The sequence below is a fragment of the Myzus persicae genome, unplaced genomic scaffold (genome assembly GCF_001856785.1).
Source record: "Myzus persicae strain clone G006 unplaced genomic scaffold, MPER_G0061.0, whole genome shotgun sequence".
NCBI classification, from domain to species: Eukaryota; Metazoa; Arthropoda; class Insecta; order Hemiptera; family Aphididae; genus Myzus; species Myzus persicae.
This window is the reverse complement of record NW_019102958.1, coordinates 148619-164689: the sequence shown is the minus strand read 5'-3', so window position 1 is coordinate 164689 and position 16071 is coordinate 148619. Positions and strand designations below refer to the sequence as shown.

The 16071-nt window shown below is 31.1% G+C and overlaps 1 protein-coding gene across 1 annotated transcript; it reads right to left on the bottom strand.

Moving 5' to 3' along the window:
- Positions 1–12171: 12171 nt before the first annotated feature.
- On the bottom strand, positions 12172–13730 carry LOC111033486. The gene is made up of 3 exons (XM_022314240.1): positions 13382–13730; positions 12294–13294; positions 12172–12210 (listed from the first exon to the last, which is right to left on the bottom strand). Exons 1-3 carry the CDS (start codon positions 13728–13730, stop codon positions 12172–12174), a joined length of 1389 nt encoding a protein of 462 aa, XP_022169932.1.
- Positions 13731–16071: the final 2341 nt, after the last annotated feature.

The window sequence follows — 16071 nt, the reverse complement described above, 5'->3', positions numbered from 1 at the left end:
AATGTACCTAGGTATATATTATAAAAATAAAATAAAATATCAGATAGGTACTTATATAATATATTTTATTTCGTCTTGTTTAATAATATATAATTTTTAGTACATCGATATAAATAACAAAAAAAAAGACTGTCATTTTTATTAAAGCCTATCTGAATACGCGACTAATATACCATTAGTGTGATGTTGACCTCCTCTAGTGTTTTTGATTGCTCCGACATGTTTTATATACCTATCGGCTATCATATTAGTATATAGGTTTAGACCGATGATGATGAGGGGAAAAAACGACAACAGGTAATACACGATTGTACGTATTCAAATATTTGTATAATTACGTCATCGATTCTCACTGATAAAAAGAGTCGGTGAAAAAAATTCTCTTATCTTTTTATTTTCTAGGGTCACGGATGGACGGCGATGAGCAAGACACAACGTGACCATTAGGCGTTCCTTGTTTACGAAACCTTTATATACGTATATAAACCAAAGTCTTATTTTATTTTTTATCTTTATCGATTTATCATATTATAACCACCTCCTTATTATACCATTTACTCGTTGACTACATCTCTTCCGAAATACTCAAAATAATAATTAAGGCACCCAGGAACATCGTTGCCGTTTCCGAACGTCTTATAAATAGTAAATAAATGACACTTATACATTTAGTTCTGTCATTATACATGTCGTCACTTAGTGCAGATTACGGACCAAATACTTATTAATAATGTAATGTAAATGAGAATGCTTGTAACGATATTTCATTCTAAGTTTTTCGATTATTTACGTCGTGAAGTAATTTTAATGTAAGCGTTTTTTGTTTCTGCAGATATTATGTTAAAATTTTTATGAAACTGTATAGGTAAAATAATCGTAAAATAACGATTTATCCTAAAACGGTTTTAGTTATTTTGTTATTACAAAAAAAAATATTATGGTAGATCATTATCATTTTCTATACTTAATGATATTTTAAAAATATTTAGACTAATATACAAGGCCGTATCCGGGGGAGGGGGTGTTTCAGAATTCCCCCCCCCCCCCAGAATTTTTTTTTGAAATAAGATTAATTTAATTTAAATTATATTTTTATATTTTCTTATTTTACTATATGATATAACATATTTATACTCAAAACCCCCCTGAATATTTTTCTGGCTATACGGTCTTGTTAATATAACTTAAGCTATCTTTAGAAAGAGACTCTGATCTATCTGTATCCATCTATTTGTTTAATGCTTCAAATACATAATTTATTAGCCTACAATGATTTACAAAATTAGGTTACATTTTTTTTTTGTTGATATGTTTGATTGTGTTTGTGTGAATAATTGTTGATCCATTGTTTTAAATGTTCGATGTAAGATCGTCTATTTTGATGAAGTCTAATATTCTTTTTTCTTCTCCGTAGTTGAATGCTTCTTTGAGTGAGATTGTGTTTAAGTTTGATTTCGTTCTGGTGTTCTGGTATAGTTGGGGCATTCTTAGAATATATGTTTATATGTATGTTTGACGGTGAGTTCGGTGAGGCACGTTTCACACCTGGGTTCAGGCTCCTTACAATATATTATATTATATGGTATGATTTATACAAATGTCAATAAGTCATTTTTTTTATTATTAATATGATTGAATAATAATATAGACTATAGAGTAGGTACCTAAGTATATAAAAAGAAATAAAAAAGTTTGAAAATTATTAGGTATTTGATTTTAAATTCTAATAATTTTGCGAATGTAATTAAAATATTTACGTATTTGAGTATTTAAAAAGTATTTGAATAATTCTTTTGCTCAAGTACTTGACAAAACTGGTGCCATTTTAGTATACCTACTTTTATCTAGTTAATTTTCTGTTAAAGGCAATATAATTGATAAGACATTAATGATTATTATCTATTACGTAACATATTTTATGGTGTCAAAATAATATATTTCAATCAACATTTTATTGCGCCATATATTTAATTTTTGTTCAACTTCAGATAAAAAAAACTCCTCATTCAATTTTTTTTAGCTGACGTTCATAATTCTATTCCTCCCAGATTTCGTTCACTCCGTAGTCGGTGAATGGAAATACGATTTTTCATTCGTTGCAAATTGTCAATGATAACGCCGTCGTATTTTTTTCTTCATATATATATACATGAATATATAATAAATAATAATGTATTTCAAACATAAAATATATACAAATAATAATGGGATTTCACCATTTCTCGTTACCAGTTGGACCTATACCAAAAATAATATTATTTTATCTATGCATGCTTACACATTTACACTATTATTATTATTTTTTTTTTTACCAAAGTTGTGCGTATATTGGGGATTTAATTCTATTGTTACTGCCGTGACACGTACGTGTCGCCTTTCGTATTTAAATCGCATTTTCCTCGCCCCGTCTTCCCCTTGCTATAAAATTATGTTCGGACTTAATAATATAGTTTACGCTGGATTTGTTTATTATAATTATTATTTTTTTTTTTTCACTAGGTAACGATTTTTGGTGTGTTATAATTTATAGAATCATTTTAATGCGCTTATGGCAAATTGTGTGTTGACACAACCATTACCGGGTCAAGTGTAGGTTTAAAGTACACAACAATTATGATGTTATGCCACCTGAAAATGTTGGAATTAAAAAAAAAAAAATCATTTTACTTTAAAAGTAAATATATAGTATATTATTTATAACCACTAAATAGGTTTCAAATGATATTTTGTAGTATACACTTCATAGAGTATGATATTGACAAGAATAATTATAACGATAAAAACGATTAAAATAAAATACCATTAAACTTCTTAATAATTTATCTTTGTAATTGGTTTAAATTTGACTGCAGTACACTAGATCAAAAACAATTAATTTCGTATTTAAATGAAAAGATAAAGTATTAAAGTATAATATTTTTGTCTACGGTTTTCTCTTATATATTCAATATTCATTATAAATAATTGTCTTATAAATAATAAATTTTAAATGCTAGATTACGTAACAACTCTGACAACCTATGATTTTTGTTAACTACAATAATTTTGTCTAAATTAACTTTTTTAAAACACTTGGAGTCAAGATTATCTTGTTTGCTCTTTGCCGGTTGTCTATACTCCGATATGATGTCACTATACTGATGAATTATAATCTTATTTACCACGTTAGTTTCTTAGTTAATTGCCAATAAAACATCAAACGATTTTTCTATTTGTAGTTAATCATATAGTATATTGTTTGTATTCATTATTCTTAGAAAATTGTGATTTGTTTCATATATCAGCGTGCATGTGTAGTGTGTACTATAAATTATCGTTTTAATGCATAATTATCTTTGACTATCAAATTAATTAAAACTTGTTATCAGAAATAGGAAATCGATTTTAAGTAGTAATTTTGGTGTTTTTAATCATATTAACAGTATCAGTATACTGCACATTAAAAACTATTAAGTTTTCGTATATGTGCCTATCATCAGTATTTTCTAAAGCTACATAAAGCCAACTCCAAATGTCAAAATTATTTAAAAAACGGAAATATATTCGGATATGTATAATGATTACGTAGCAGGCTCCTTCTTGTAGAGCCATATAGGCCATGCTCACATTAAAACTGCCCAATAACCATTTATTAATTAATATAATACGTATAATAAAATTAGAATACCTACTACTGTTATAGTTATTAGCTTAAATTTTTGATTGTACACTGCAGCCTCTGGGTAAACAGTGGAAAGAGGTTTTGGACTCTGCAGAGAATTATTATTTTCTACTCAACTGCAAAATGCAGCAAATAAACTATTATTTCTATGCCTCGCCACAGGGTTCCCCAAAAGTATAGGTGTCAACTTAATAATCTAATATATGCAGAGTAGGTATACGTGTAGGTGTACAATATAATGCATGTAGTTATTTGTAAAATGTATTTAGCTGTATATGTGCCGTGTGCCTATTATAATGTAGTGAATTAATATTACTTATTACTTATTAGTAACTAATACGTATGATAAGTGTTCAACATATTATTATATAGGTACCTGTGTACAAACCGTAATTCTGTTTTTATACTGGTTTGACTTTTACGTGATTACTGATTTGGATGTATACTATATGTCAACAATTTATCAGATATGAGATATCATTGGAGCGTGTATGTCCTATGACCTACATGATTATATTATTTTTTATATGTGCCTAGTTTATGATCAATATTATTATATTCTGTTGGACAATGAACTGAAATATTATAATATAGACATTTATTTAAATAATATAAGTGGCGAGTATGTACGAATTATTGTTTGCGGAGGGGATAAAATATCGAATACAATGAGAAAATAATATATAGATGAAGTATAATAATATACTAATTATCAATACATAAATCAGTATGCTTTATAAATGTACGCAGTACCTATATACGTGTTGTATTGATGAGTATATAGTTATAAATTGTTGTTTTATTTTAATCTATTACCCACAATATCCACATATTTATCGCTGGGTGAATATAATATAGCTTGAAACTTAGATGCCGGTAGGTTTAGGTATCTACATATTTTTATTCTGCTTAAACGTTTTTGTAATTATTTCTTTTTCAAACGGTTTTACGAATAATGATTAATTATAATTACGTAAAAAAATATGTAGGCACTTAATTTATTCCCAAATGAAAAATTACCAGCGTCTAAACATTAACGTTCGTATATAAATAGATATTGTATCTCATAGTATTTGTTTAAGTATATTTAATAAGTAGCATAGACTATAGCATAGCTATAAAATTATTTTAGTTTAATTACGAGTAAATAAATGCAATTTAGTAATTAAGCGTTTATAATAAAGGATTACCTATTTTGCGGTGGAAAAACTTAGTTTCTTTAAAATATATTTTAGGAGTACAATAATGGAAAATATTTAAGGAAATTGAAATAATCAAATCATTATAAATTTGAAGTATATCATTATGTTAGTCGTTATATATTCCTTGATCATTGTTTCTTTGTACTTCTTGTTGACGATATCATCTTGATATTTTTTTTATGACTTTTTACATTTTTTTAACAGTTTATTAACACCAGAAACCTGCGCAGTGCTGTAATTTGCATTGCAAACGTGACACTCACATTACCGCCGCATAATTTTAGTAGTGGGGCATATTATTATTGTTTTGTCTCTCCATTAATTCACGATAATTTTATTATTTTGCTCGCCTAGTGCCGCCTACCTATAATGTTTGAAACCTTGATACATTTTTGTTTAGGGTAAATTTGTTATCGACTTACACCTAATGCAATAATTTTGAAAAAATACTCGTGCCGTCAAAGACACGAAATATAATATTTCTACCCGGCAGAGAGTTATGTTTAGCCAATTTTCATCATCGATATTATAATAAATCATATTATAATGTAATGTAAAATTGTAAATACATGATTTGAATAATAGTTTTTTTTTTAAATATAAATGTTCAAAGAAAATAGCGAAGTAAAAATGTATAGCATATAAAAAAACATAATATGTGTTAAAAGTTACTATGTATAGTTCATGTCATATTTTATTTTAACAAGGATATTCAATAAAACTGTTTATTTTTGACGTGTTCATAAACACTTTACATATCCATTAGATTTCATAATGCCAGAGTTTGTCATTGTGTAGAATAACGAATGTCGTTTAACCGTTACCTTATCTGCATCATAAAATATCAAAATACTAAATAATTTATTCAACGTTATCTAATTAGTACCATTAAAAGCATTTTCACTAGGTATTCCGCATGTGCTAGTAGTTAGGTAGGTACATGATATTGCAATATTTTATAAGCGAAGAAAATATCTTACATATTATTATGTTTGTTACTTTGTTAGTTATAACTTATAATATATATAATGTTATGTAGTTACATCACAGTTTTATTTGCAACAAAAAATTAGTTATTTTGCTGTAGTTGGAAAAATTATAATAATTCAGAAAATTAAATTATACTTAGGTGTATATTACAAAAACTATAATTTTGGTGTGTCCTATAAAAATCTTTGAATTAAAGTTTTAAAGTCTTGCAATTTTTTACATTTAGGTAGGTATACAATTTATTTTCTACAATGACACAATAATGTACATTAGAAGCTTAGCTTGATTTTTAAGTTAAGGAAGAGTTTGGAGTTTTGTCATTTTTTGATAACAAAATAAGGTTTGGGGTTGTACTAAAAGAGTAACCCTCGCACAGTCACCATTAAATAGTTATAAATATTAAGACACATCGTGACCAACTTGAGTATTTCTAAATACTCTGTTAAATACATTATTGTTAATGGTTTAGTAATTAATTCTTCATCAAAATACTTAGTTTACCCTAGATTTTACCAAAATTGTAAATTTGTATCAATGATATTGATGATACATATTTAATGATAAGGAACTACCAATGCAATTAATGTAATTTTACTTTAGTTCCTATATCAGAAAATTGTACCCATACTTAGCTCACCGGTACTATCGAATAAAATCAAGTCTATAATCACATCTGTAATATAATATTTGTCTGTCCACACAATCATGACAATTTAAAAATACATTCAAATAAAATGAACTATTATGTACAAAGTGGATCATAAATATATCAACAGTCAGCATAATGCATACAGTGACTGTCGAGCGTCTAGTGGCGTTTACCAGATAAAAGCAATTAATATGTTGATGTTTTTATTAGAGGTATAATTTATTGTTTCCAAATATTTGAATTGAGATTTGATACTGAATCACAAATCACAATTATTTTTGTACAAGTTTATATATATTCAACATGATAGGTGGGTGTTTTTTAAATTGCAAGTATGGTTAAAATAAAGTTAGCAATATTATCATAATATGCTATAGGTGTATTTAATATTTTAAAACGTCTCAATATTTCTTAATTTCTTAGATTTCTAAGAAATCTTAATCTTTTTCAAAATCATCATAACATTTCAGTTAATTATTTTATTTTTAAGATATTTTCCTATTAATGTATCAATTCATTTCAGAAAAATTGAATATTGTTCATTGAAATTAAAATATAATATAAAGTTGGTTAATCGTGTACACTTAATAAACATTTTTATTGGCTATAAGCCTCTATTGGTAAGCATATAAATAAAACATGTATGATAAAATATCGATTATTGTACATTGATAAAAATGAAATACAATTATCTAGATACGTAATGGGATTTTATATTATAGTTATTAAAGTGTTAAACTTCTTAACTCATTTTGAAATTGAAATGTTTAACTAGTCATTATCCATTAATTGTTGTTACGATAAATATAAAACTCGATGTAATGTGTTTTATGTAGATGATTTAATAATTCAATTCATTAAATTCAGATAATCGTTAACAATCATATACAATTTAGGTATGCAAATGTAAGGCTTATAAAATTATTTATTATTATCGTGTTCTATATAATAAATAATTTAATTCATAATTAAATCTAATATTTTTATTTATTTTAATATGCTTATTCGCAGATTAATATAACATTATAAACGATAAAGTCGTTGTGATGTTTTAAAATGCAACGACAATAAAATAAGTGTATTGTTCTAGTTCACAAAATATTATTATATACTGTTGTAATAATATTGTCATAGCTAAAAAAAAATATACAACGCATCTAGCTATATATTAGCATATTATAACGTTTTTTAGTTATTAATTATCCACAAAATATAGGTGGCTATTCCTACAGCTATAATTAAGTAAGTAATGTCGTGCACATTATATAGCTGGTGACTGTTTTAACACGATTTTTTGTTCATACCCACGTATCGGGGCGAAAATATTTTCGTGGTAAAAATCTAAACTGTCCATAAAATATTAAAAATATAAATATTAAATATTGTCCATGTAATATTGTTATCGTTTTTGTGCTGTCTACACAATTTAAAGTCGTTGTGTTGTGCATATAATAAAATTAAATATTATATTTGTATATTTGTACATAATATTATACATTATTATTATTATCATTAATGTTATCGAGGTCCGGAGATACTGGGGATCGTTATCGTCTATCGTTGACGGTGGGTGGGTGTGTGGGGGTATGTGGAGAAAAAAATTATACGGCGCATTGTTTTTACGCCCCGGCCGCGCGTATAATGATAAGTACCCGGTTATCTTTCTCGGCGGCCCCCTTGCGCGCACTCTCCCGCGCCCGCCCCGCGCCTCACAACCATATACCACAGCACCACATTATACATATTCCTATCTCCGCTCGACGACTGGTGTCCGGTGTGTGTGTATCTTTGTGTGTGTTCGTGTGTATATCTTTGTGTGTGTGTGTGTGTGTGTGTGTGTGCGTGTGCCCGCTTGTTGTTGTATATAGTACAACCGGTCACGGTTAGACGGATAGACCCTACCGGCATGATACTGATAAGGAACGCGCACACGCTGTATGCACACACACACACACCCACACCGTATATATTTTATGTACTACTATACGTACACTCGGTGCATGTGTGTCGGGAGAGATAACGCGGCGTTGGCCTGTGTGTGTGTGTGTGTGTGTGTGTGTGTGTGTCGGCAAAAGGTTTTTAGACGGTCGTTTCTACCGGGCGCGCTGATAACGATGGACGGCGTGCAGATAACGCCGTGGAATTATATACACACACTCACACACACGACCGAGCGAGCGTCAAGTATAATATGGTGGCGGCGGTGGCGGGTAGGGATTTAAGTACGCAGAGATATAGCACATGTGTGTGTATGTGTGGGCGTGCGTACTGTGTGTACTATACGGGTGCAGCGATATATAGCTCTGCCGAGAGAGGGTAGATTGACGTGATGCGTATACAGGGTGGTGCGCGCGGCAAATTGTTTTGTATTTATTGCGTTTCGGGACAACGACGACGTGTATAATAATACAGCCGGCCGGGGCTCGTGTGCCCTGAATCGCGATGTGGCGCGCCCACCGACACTGTGTCCATAATAATATTATGTACCTACTACCTAGGTACATGGTACGTGTTACCGCCGCCGCGGTAACCAGCTGCGGCTGGCCCACCGCCGTCACGCTGTATAATATTGTTATTATATTATTATTATACGTAACGTGTGCGCGGCGTTTGTAAGTTTGTTATAATTCGAACCGATGACGGCGGGCGGACGGGGGTTTGAAAAAGCGCCCCTCGGTTACCATGATAGATTTAATCGGTTGCCGCCGTGGCGCGTAAAGAGCGAGCGATCTCCTCTCATGCTGCAACCGCGATCGTTATCGTCGCGCGTCGTCATCGTCGTCGTAGTCGTGTCTGCGGTGGTGGTATTATTGTTATTTTTCGAGAGAAAGGGATACGAACTGATAATACGACGTAGGTACCTACACATGGACGGACGGATTAATATCGAATCTTCGGTCCATCCGTGGTCGGTCGGCGGCGAGAGGGAAGCGGCGAGACTGCGAGAGAGTGGAAATGATTCATGGAGATCAGAGTACATAATAATATTATTTTAGCTGCCTCCGCACTGGCCTGTCTAATATTTAATATTATTATACAAATGACACGCGTGTGACATAAGCGGCGCAGTGAGGGCAGTTTTTCTACAGCGGAGCCTCAAATATAAGAGAGAGGACGATTGCCTCGTTTATTATGAATCTATAATACATCTAGATTTTACTGTTTTCACTGACGAATAATACTAATTATGTTAAACATTGAATAACGCGTGTCTTTAAACTGTAATAAAAAAAACCTTCGAAAGTCACAGTAGTTCGCAACGCCGCTGTTGTGCCACCGTCGAATAAGCCACGACCGTAGAAGATATAAACGGGCACGAATCGCCGGGCAGCGCGAGCGATGGCCCGCGCAGCAGACGCGACGAAAACCGTGACGATCACACGCGCTGATCAATCCAGTATTGTTATCTCCGTGAACCGTATTCAATATTAATAACCAACAGCTCTCAGGAGTGAGTGTGCGTCGTCGTGTGTGTGTTCTTAAAAAATACATTTTTTATTTTTTATATTTCATCCAAGGTCGATAGGAAAAAACCACATTACTGATAACGATAATGCACACACGACGTCCGTGTGTCCTCATCGTGCGTTGCTGTTGGGTTTCGGAACACCCGGCCAACGGGAATATACGTATGTTTTATAATAATAATAATATAGCTAATCCGGTTAAGTGGTTTTCGGTCCTCGCCTGCTGCAGCAGTGGCAACTGCGGCGGCAGCAGTGACGCAGTATAGTACGACACGTACGGCGGATGCGGTCTTCTCGACCCGTGGGCAATCGGGGGGGAAAAATCGATTTCTCCGAGAGTCGTTTTCTGCGCGAGATCTTATCGACAAAATATATCATATATACACTGTGGGAAAAAAAATAACGGTTTTCCAACAACTGCATGTGCTGTATATATATATTATAGGTGTATGCTGTATAATATGTCTGTACCTGTGTATAATAATAAATAATAATAATAATATGTAAGTACAGCGATGTGCACCGCCGGGCGGGCTCGCGCGAGAACGTTATGCGAAAAAACTAATTGAAAATTTGACTTTTGCAAAGTACATAATATTATATTATACCTACCTCGCATTATTATATTATTATGCATGTGAAACGTCTATTGATTGCGTTCGGAATGACTTTATATAATATAATATAAGAGACGACGTCGTCGTGTATCGCGATGTCGGTTTATCGCGAAGCTCGCGCCTCGCTTAGGTCATATACCTACGTCATCGAATAAAAAAAATAAATTTACGAATTCCCGTCGGTAGTTGACACACGATATAATGTTATGTGGGTACTATAGAGACCATATTATTACAAGCGTAGTATACGTCTATGATACGAGCAGGCGATTCGAATCTGTTAGATTTACTACCTATGGTAGGTCGATAACGCGACGACTGTCCGGGAATGATTTTTAACGAAAAATTGAAGCATCGTGAAAATGTCGTAACCGCGGAACGTCATTTATTTTTTAATACCCGCAGCGACCATACATACCTGTTTGTGGCGCGGGGAGGGGGCATTCGAATGAAACCGTCGTTTTATTGTAATAAATCTAATTTATATATTATTATATATAACCTAATAATCATAGAACTAGTAATATTATATTATATAAAGTCACAAACGAAGTCGGTCACTGATAAAATATACATGATATCAAAATTGAATCGTATATATTTTTATAACAAAATCCTTGGCAATTGACATGGTAAATTTCAGATTTCTTATCGGAGATTTTTCGGAAATATAAAGAACACCAATTTAATATAAATGCGCATATGTCCGTAGCACAGGAAATTATAAGATGTTCGTCACAAATAACACGAGACACGCCTTTATCTGATAATCTCAGCATATTATTATTATTATTATTATTATATTGTATACTGCAGTGTAAAATAAGTGTAAACAATTTGTTCATTCATTTTTATTTATACTTATTATATTTAGAGGGTATGGTTTATTATTGATCCATTATAAAACATGTACATTATATTATATTCTTCGTTTTATAATAATATAATATAAAAGGTATATAATGTATTACTGCGATCAAACCTAGCGAGGTTCATTTATCACATATTATACTACGCACCAGTCATTTTTTTCATACCTATATCTTATCATTGACTAAAATAAAGGAAAAATATATACAAAAATAATATAATAATAAAAATACAATTACATAAATGAATTCAAAATACTATGTGGTGAGTGCTGACTGCTGCAGAACATAATATTATTGTAATTGAACAGCAGCATAATAAATACGCGGAACTGTTGAGTAACAAAATAATTTTAAAAATGTGTGTACACCGCACACACAAGTCATCTGCCCAATAACGTATTGCCATATCGATTCATTTGTTATTGGAACCGTCACATAAAAAATTCTCACTGTGTCATCGTTGTTTCGCTCAGAAATCACGAATCGAATATTGTCGTCGGAAACAAAATGGCTCGTCGCTTATAATGGTCGCGATACCTCGGGGGTAGGTAGTCACACTGTTTGCAAAATTGCAACAACTATATTATAATATTATGTACCTACGTCATAGCGCCATAACGTTGGCTAAAACATACAATAATAATATTAAAATGCAGCATGGCGATAGCACCGCAGTCCTACACGTGATATAATATAATATAATACTAGCTGAATTACCCGTCGCTGCCGGGGTACGGTGGGAAAAAACATATCTTTGAATAATTGTATATTATAAATAAATATAAAGATGTATCATACTTTTATGTATACCTTTTATTGCCATTCGAAAACATACATATTCACGCATGGAAATGTTGCATCTTTTGGCAGTTTTACGTTTACCATTATATTGCATATTTATATACCAGCCTGGTTCTCCGTACGGCCATATTAAAACGTAAGTCATAGGGTCACAGTGCATGCTGTCGTAATCAATTCTTTGTATATCTCCTTTTTTTGGGTAAACTGATATTTGTCTATGTGAAGGAGGTGCGCCATCTGAAGATTCAAATACTGCTGCGATTTTAGAAACTGTTGGGTCGTTGTACCTACGGATATCTTCTCTAGGTTCATGATAAAATCGCATAATCATATTAATAGTAGTTGAACTCCCACCATGAACCGTTAGTTCATGCATTTGTTTGTACGATTTAGCATATGGATTTATGTTAGATAATACATTGTGTAATTTATCAAGTATATAACTTTTAAGTAATATATTTTGTGATTTGTTTAATCTAACTTTGTTTGCTTCAGCAAAGTCTAAAATATATAATTGACCATACGATGGATTTTGGCCTGAGCTAGGATAAAGGGAACTAATACGATGATATATATCACCATGTATTTTAAAACAATAAGGCCCATACCCCGATGGTAATGTTATGTGAGAACCAAAAGAGACAAATGACATCGCACTGTTATATTGACGTATATGTTCTCTAAAATGTTTGGACTCATCATTTTCACCAACAAACAAATCAAATATTTCATTAGGCAAACGGCTCTCCGGTAAAGATATTTTGCCATTACCACAACATAAACTGAAATGCCCTCTTGTCGTTTTTTCACACTCAAAGTGCAACGAATGACAATGCTCGCATTTAAATGTTAAATCACCCAAATTATAGGGAGTAACGTGAACTATATTATGTGATAAAGCGCATTTATAAAATAATTTAAACAATAATACACTGTGATTCCGGGTTTCTTTATGTTTTTTTCTTTCTCGTCTACCAGTTAAAGAATGTGTTTTACGCTTATTATTAGTGTTTGCAGTTATTTCTTTAGGTAGGATAAATTAATTTTGAATATTCATATTATTACTAAAAACTAAAACACTATAATGTCCTGCGTCACCATTGCCAGAAAAAAATTAATTACACATTGTAACACCAGAACCATAATCTACAAATTCATTAAGATCATTAGATCTATACACACGAAATGTATGATTTGAATAAAGTCGACTAATGCATTCAAGTTCGACGTGACCAGCATACTCGCCATTTAGGCTCATCAACTGTTCGTAATCATTAGAATTATAAATAGGTAGTCTATACGAAAGATCACCAATGACAAATTCTTTGTACACATCCCAATTATTTACCACCAAGTTAACCACTCTTAATCGAATACTTCGATGTTCTTCTTGCGTGCCGAATATTAAATGTGACACGGAACGAAATAAACAATTTCCATCGCCTGGTATTGGAATTAATTGATATTCCATTTTAAATAATAACAATAAAATAAAATAATAATTAAATAATAGTAATATTTTTGTTTGGGTTTTTCGACGACGATTCAGACGACGACACTACGACGATAACACAACAGTAACAGTGCACAATGCGTTAATGCCAAATATGAAATAATACATCGCTGCCGACGCGCGACGACGACACTACGACAGTTCTGCAGCAGACGTAGGAGTAGGGGGGGTTCTAAAGATGTGTGTGTGTGTGCACGGCAAGCAACGCGCATCGCTATGTAACAATACGGCAAACTTTATGCTTCTATTTTCTAATATCTATTTAAATAATTATTTTTTTGGAATTTTCTCTTTTGATGGCTCATCTACATACCGAGTACTTTCGTTTAAAAAAAAAATTGTGAAAATCGGCCCGGTAGAACTTCAGATATAACTGTCACAAGAAATCGCCTCACGTTTTAATAATATATAAAGATTATGCTGTCAATATCGTTGGGGATATCGTGGATCGTTTCTCTTGAAATGATATATAATATGCACAATGCACTTGTATGACCGTATATAATATAATCGATTATTGTCGATGCTCATATTATTATTATTGGTCTAAAATTTTTTTAAAGACTCGTATTTCAAATGTATATCTATGTTAGAACATTAAAATAATGTTATTTATGTAATTGCGGCTACGATGTGTAGAGGTATATTTAGTATCTAATCAGCCGCGTGTTCGTTTGCGTATTGAGTTTATAATTATTATTAATTAGGTAAGGTTTTTTTTTCTGCAAGTTGACGACCTATACTAAAAAAAAACGAATAAACATTTTATAAACAAACCCACTGCTGATATAGTGTGATAACCAAAAATAACTTTAAATCAAGTAATTATATTTAGCATATCGTTATAGATTTATAGCGAATAAATTGATCATTAATAAAATAGCTATATGTCACTGATACAGGTACTTATGTATATATTATGTGGGTATATATTATGTATATATATACATAATGAATTGATAAAAAAAATATACCGATATATTATAATATCATATTAATGGACATTATGCGTTTCACGTTATGACTTCTCGCTCGTAATCTAAGTAGGTGTATATAAAGAAAAAAAATGTTACTCAACCAAAAATAAAACTGTGATCTTTCAACTCTCATATCATGGTAAAAATCAACACTAATTCGAGATCATCGTTCAGATAACGTTTACTATATTATTTTCTGACAGCTATATGAATAAGCGCCCAATCAATCTACTTTCTTCTCTTTAAGTTGCCAATTATATAATACCTAACTTAACATAAAATGATATGCGCATACTTTGTTTCGAGTTAAATTGGTTCCATAAGTAAATAAGTTAATAATATAAGTTAATAACTCTATCAATAATTCCTAGTTAAATTATACGATTACGACGATAATGTAAAAAATTGTGATAAAAAAAAAATTAACGTCCGTCGTCGTCTTATTCAATTCGACCGGTTTGTTTGATTTGCTATCGCTAATGTGAAATCGATTTATCGAAGAGCAGTTGTCCTTGAAGTTTTGCAATGACTAATAGATGACGCTTTTTGTACTTGACACTGAGTTTAGTGTATATGTATACATTTTTTCTACTGAACTGTAACTGATAAGAGATATTGTTTTATTTTCTAAGATTATATAATATGATGTTCTTGAAATTACATGTTCTACCTAATACTGGAATTCAATAATTAAAAAAAAAACAATTTTGTAATTTACATTTACTAAGCGATAGTGGGTTATGAAATTTTAGGCAACTCGTTCGAAAACTCATCATCAAACATTTATTCATTTATTCATTTAACGTAGAAAAATAAATTGTAACTATACATTCTCGTTAATATATATATTATATAATTTTATAATACACGCCGTCGAATAATTTTCCTTTTAGATGTTTCTTGTCGAACGATCGTACTATACATTTTGTGTATCATAGGGTTTTAATTATTTTAACTACCTTTTTGTCATTTATTGCCACTTACATTTGCACTCGTAATTTCAAAACACTGTTAGTTAAAAATATTTTAATTCGTGAGTTGGAAAAATAATAAACCTACAGATTATAATTCGGCATGTGTATTTAATCGTATTTTAAAATTACTTTTAATTGTTTGTATTGTGTAGTTATTGTGATGTAGTTATATGTTTATGTATATACATATGAATTCGTGACACTTGATATTGAGCGGATTAATCGTAATTAAGCGTACTTAATATAATATGTTGTACGACCTATATAAACTTTAATATTGAATAATAAATACTGAAAGAAGAAAGAGAGATTGTTTTATTCAATTTAAGTGACTCAATAGTAATCATA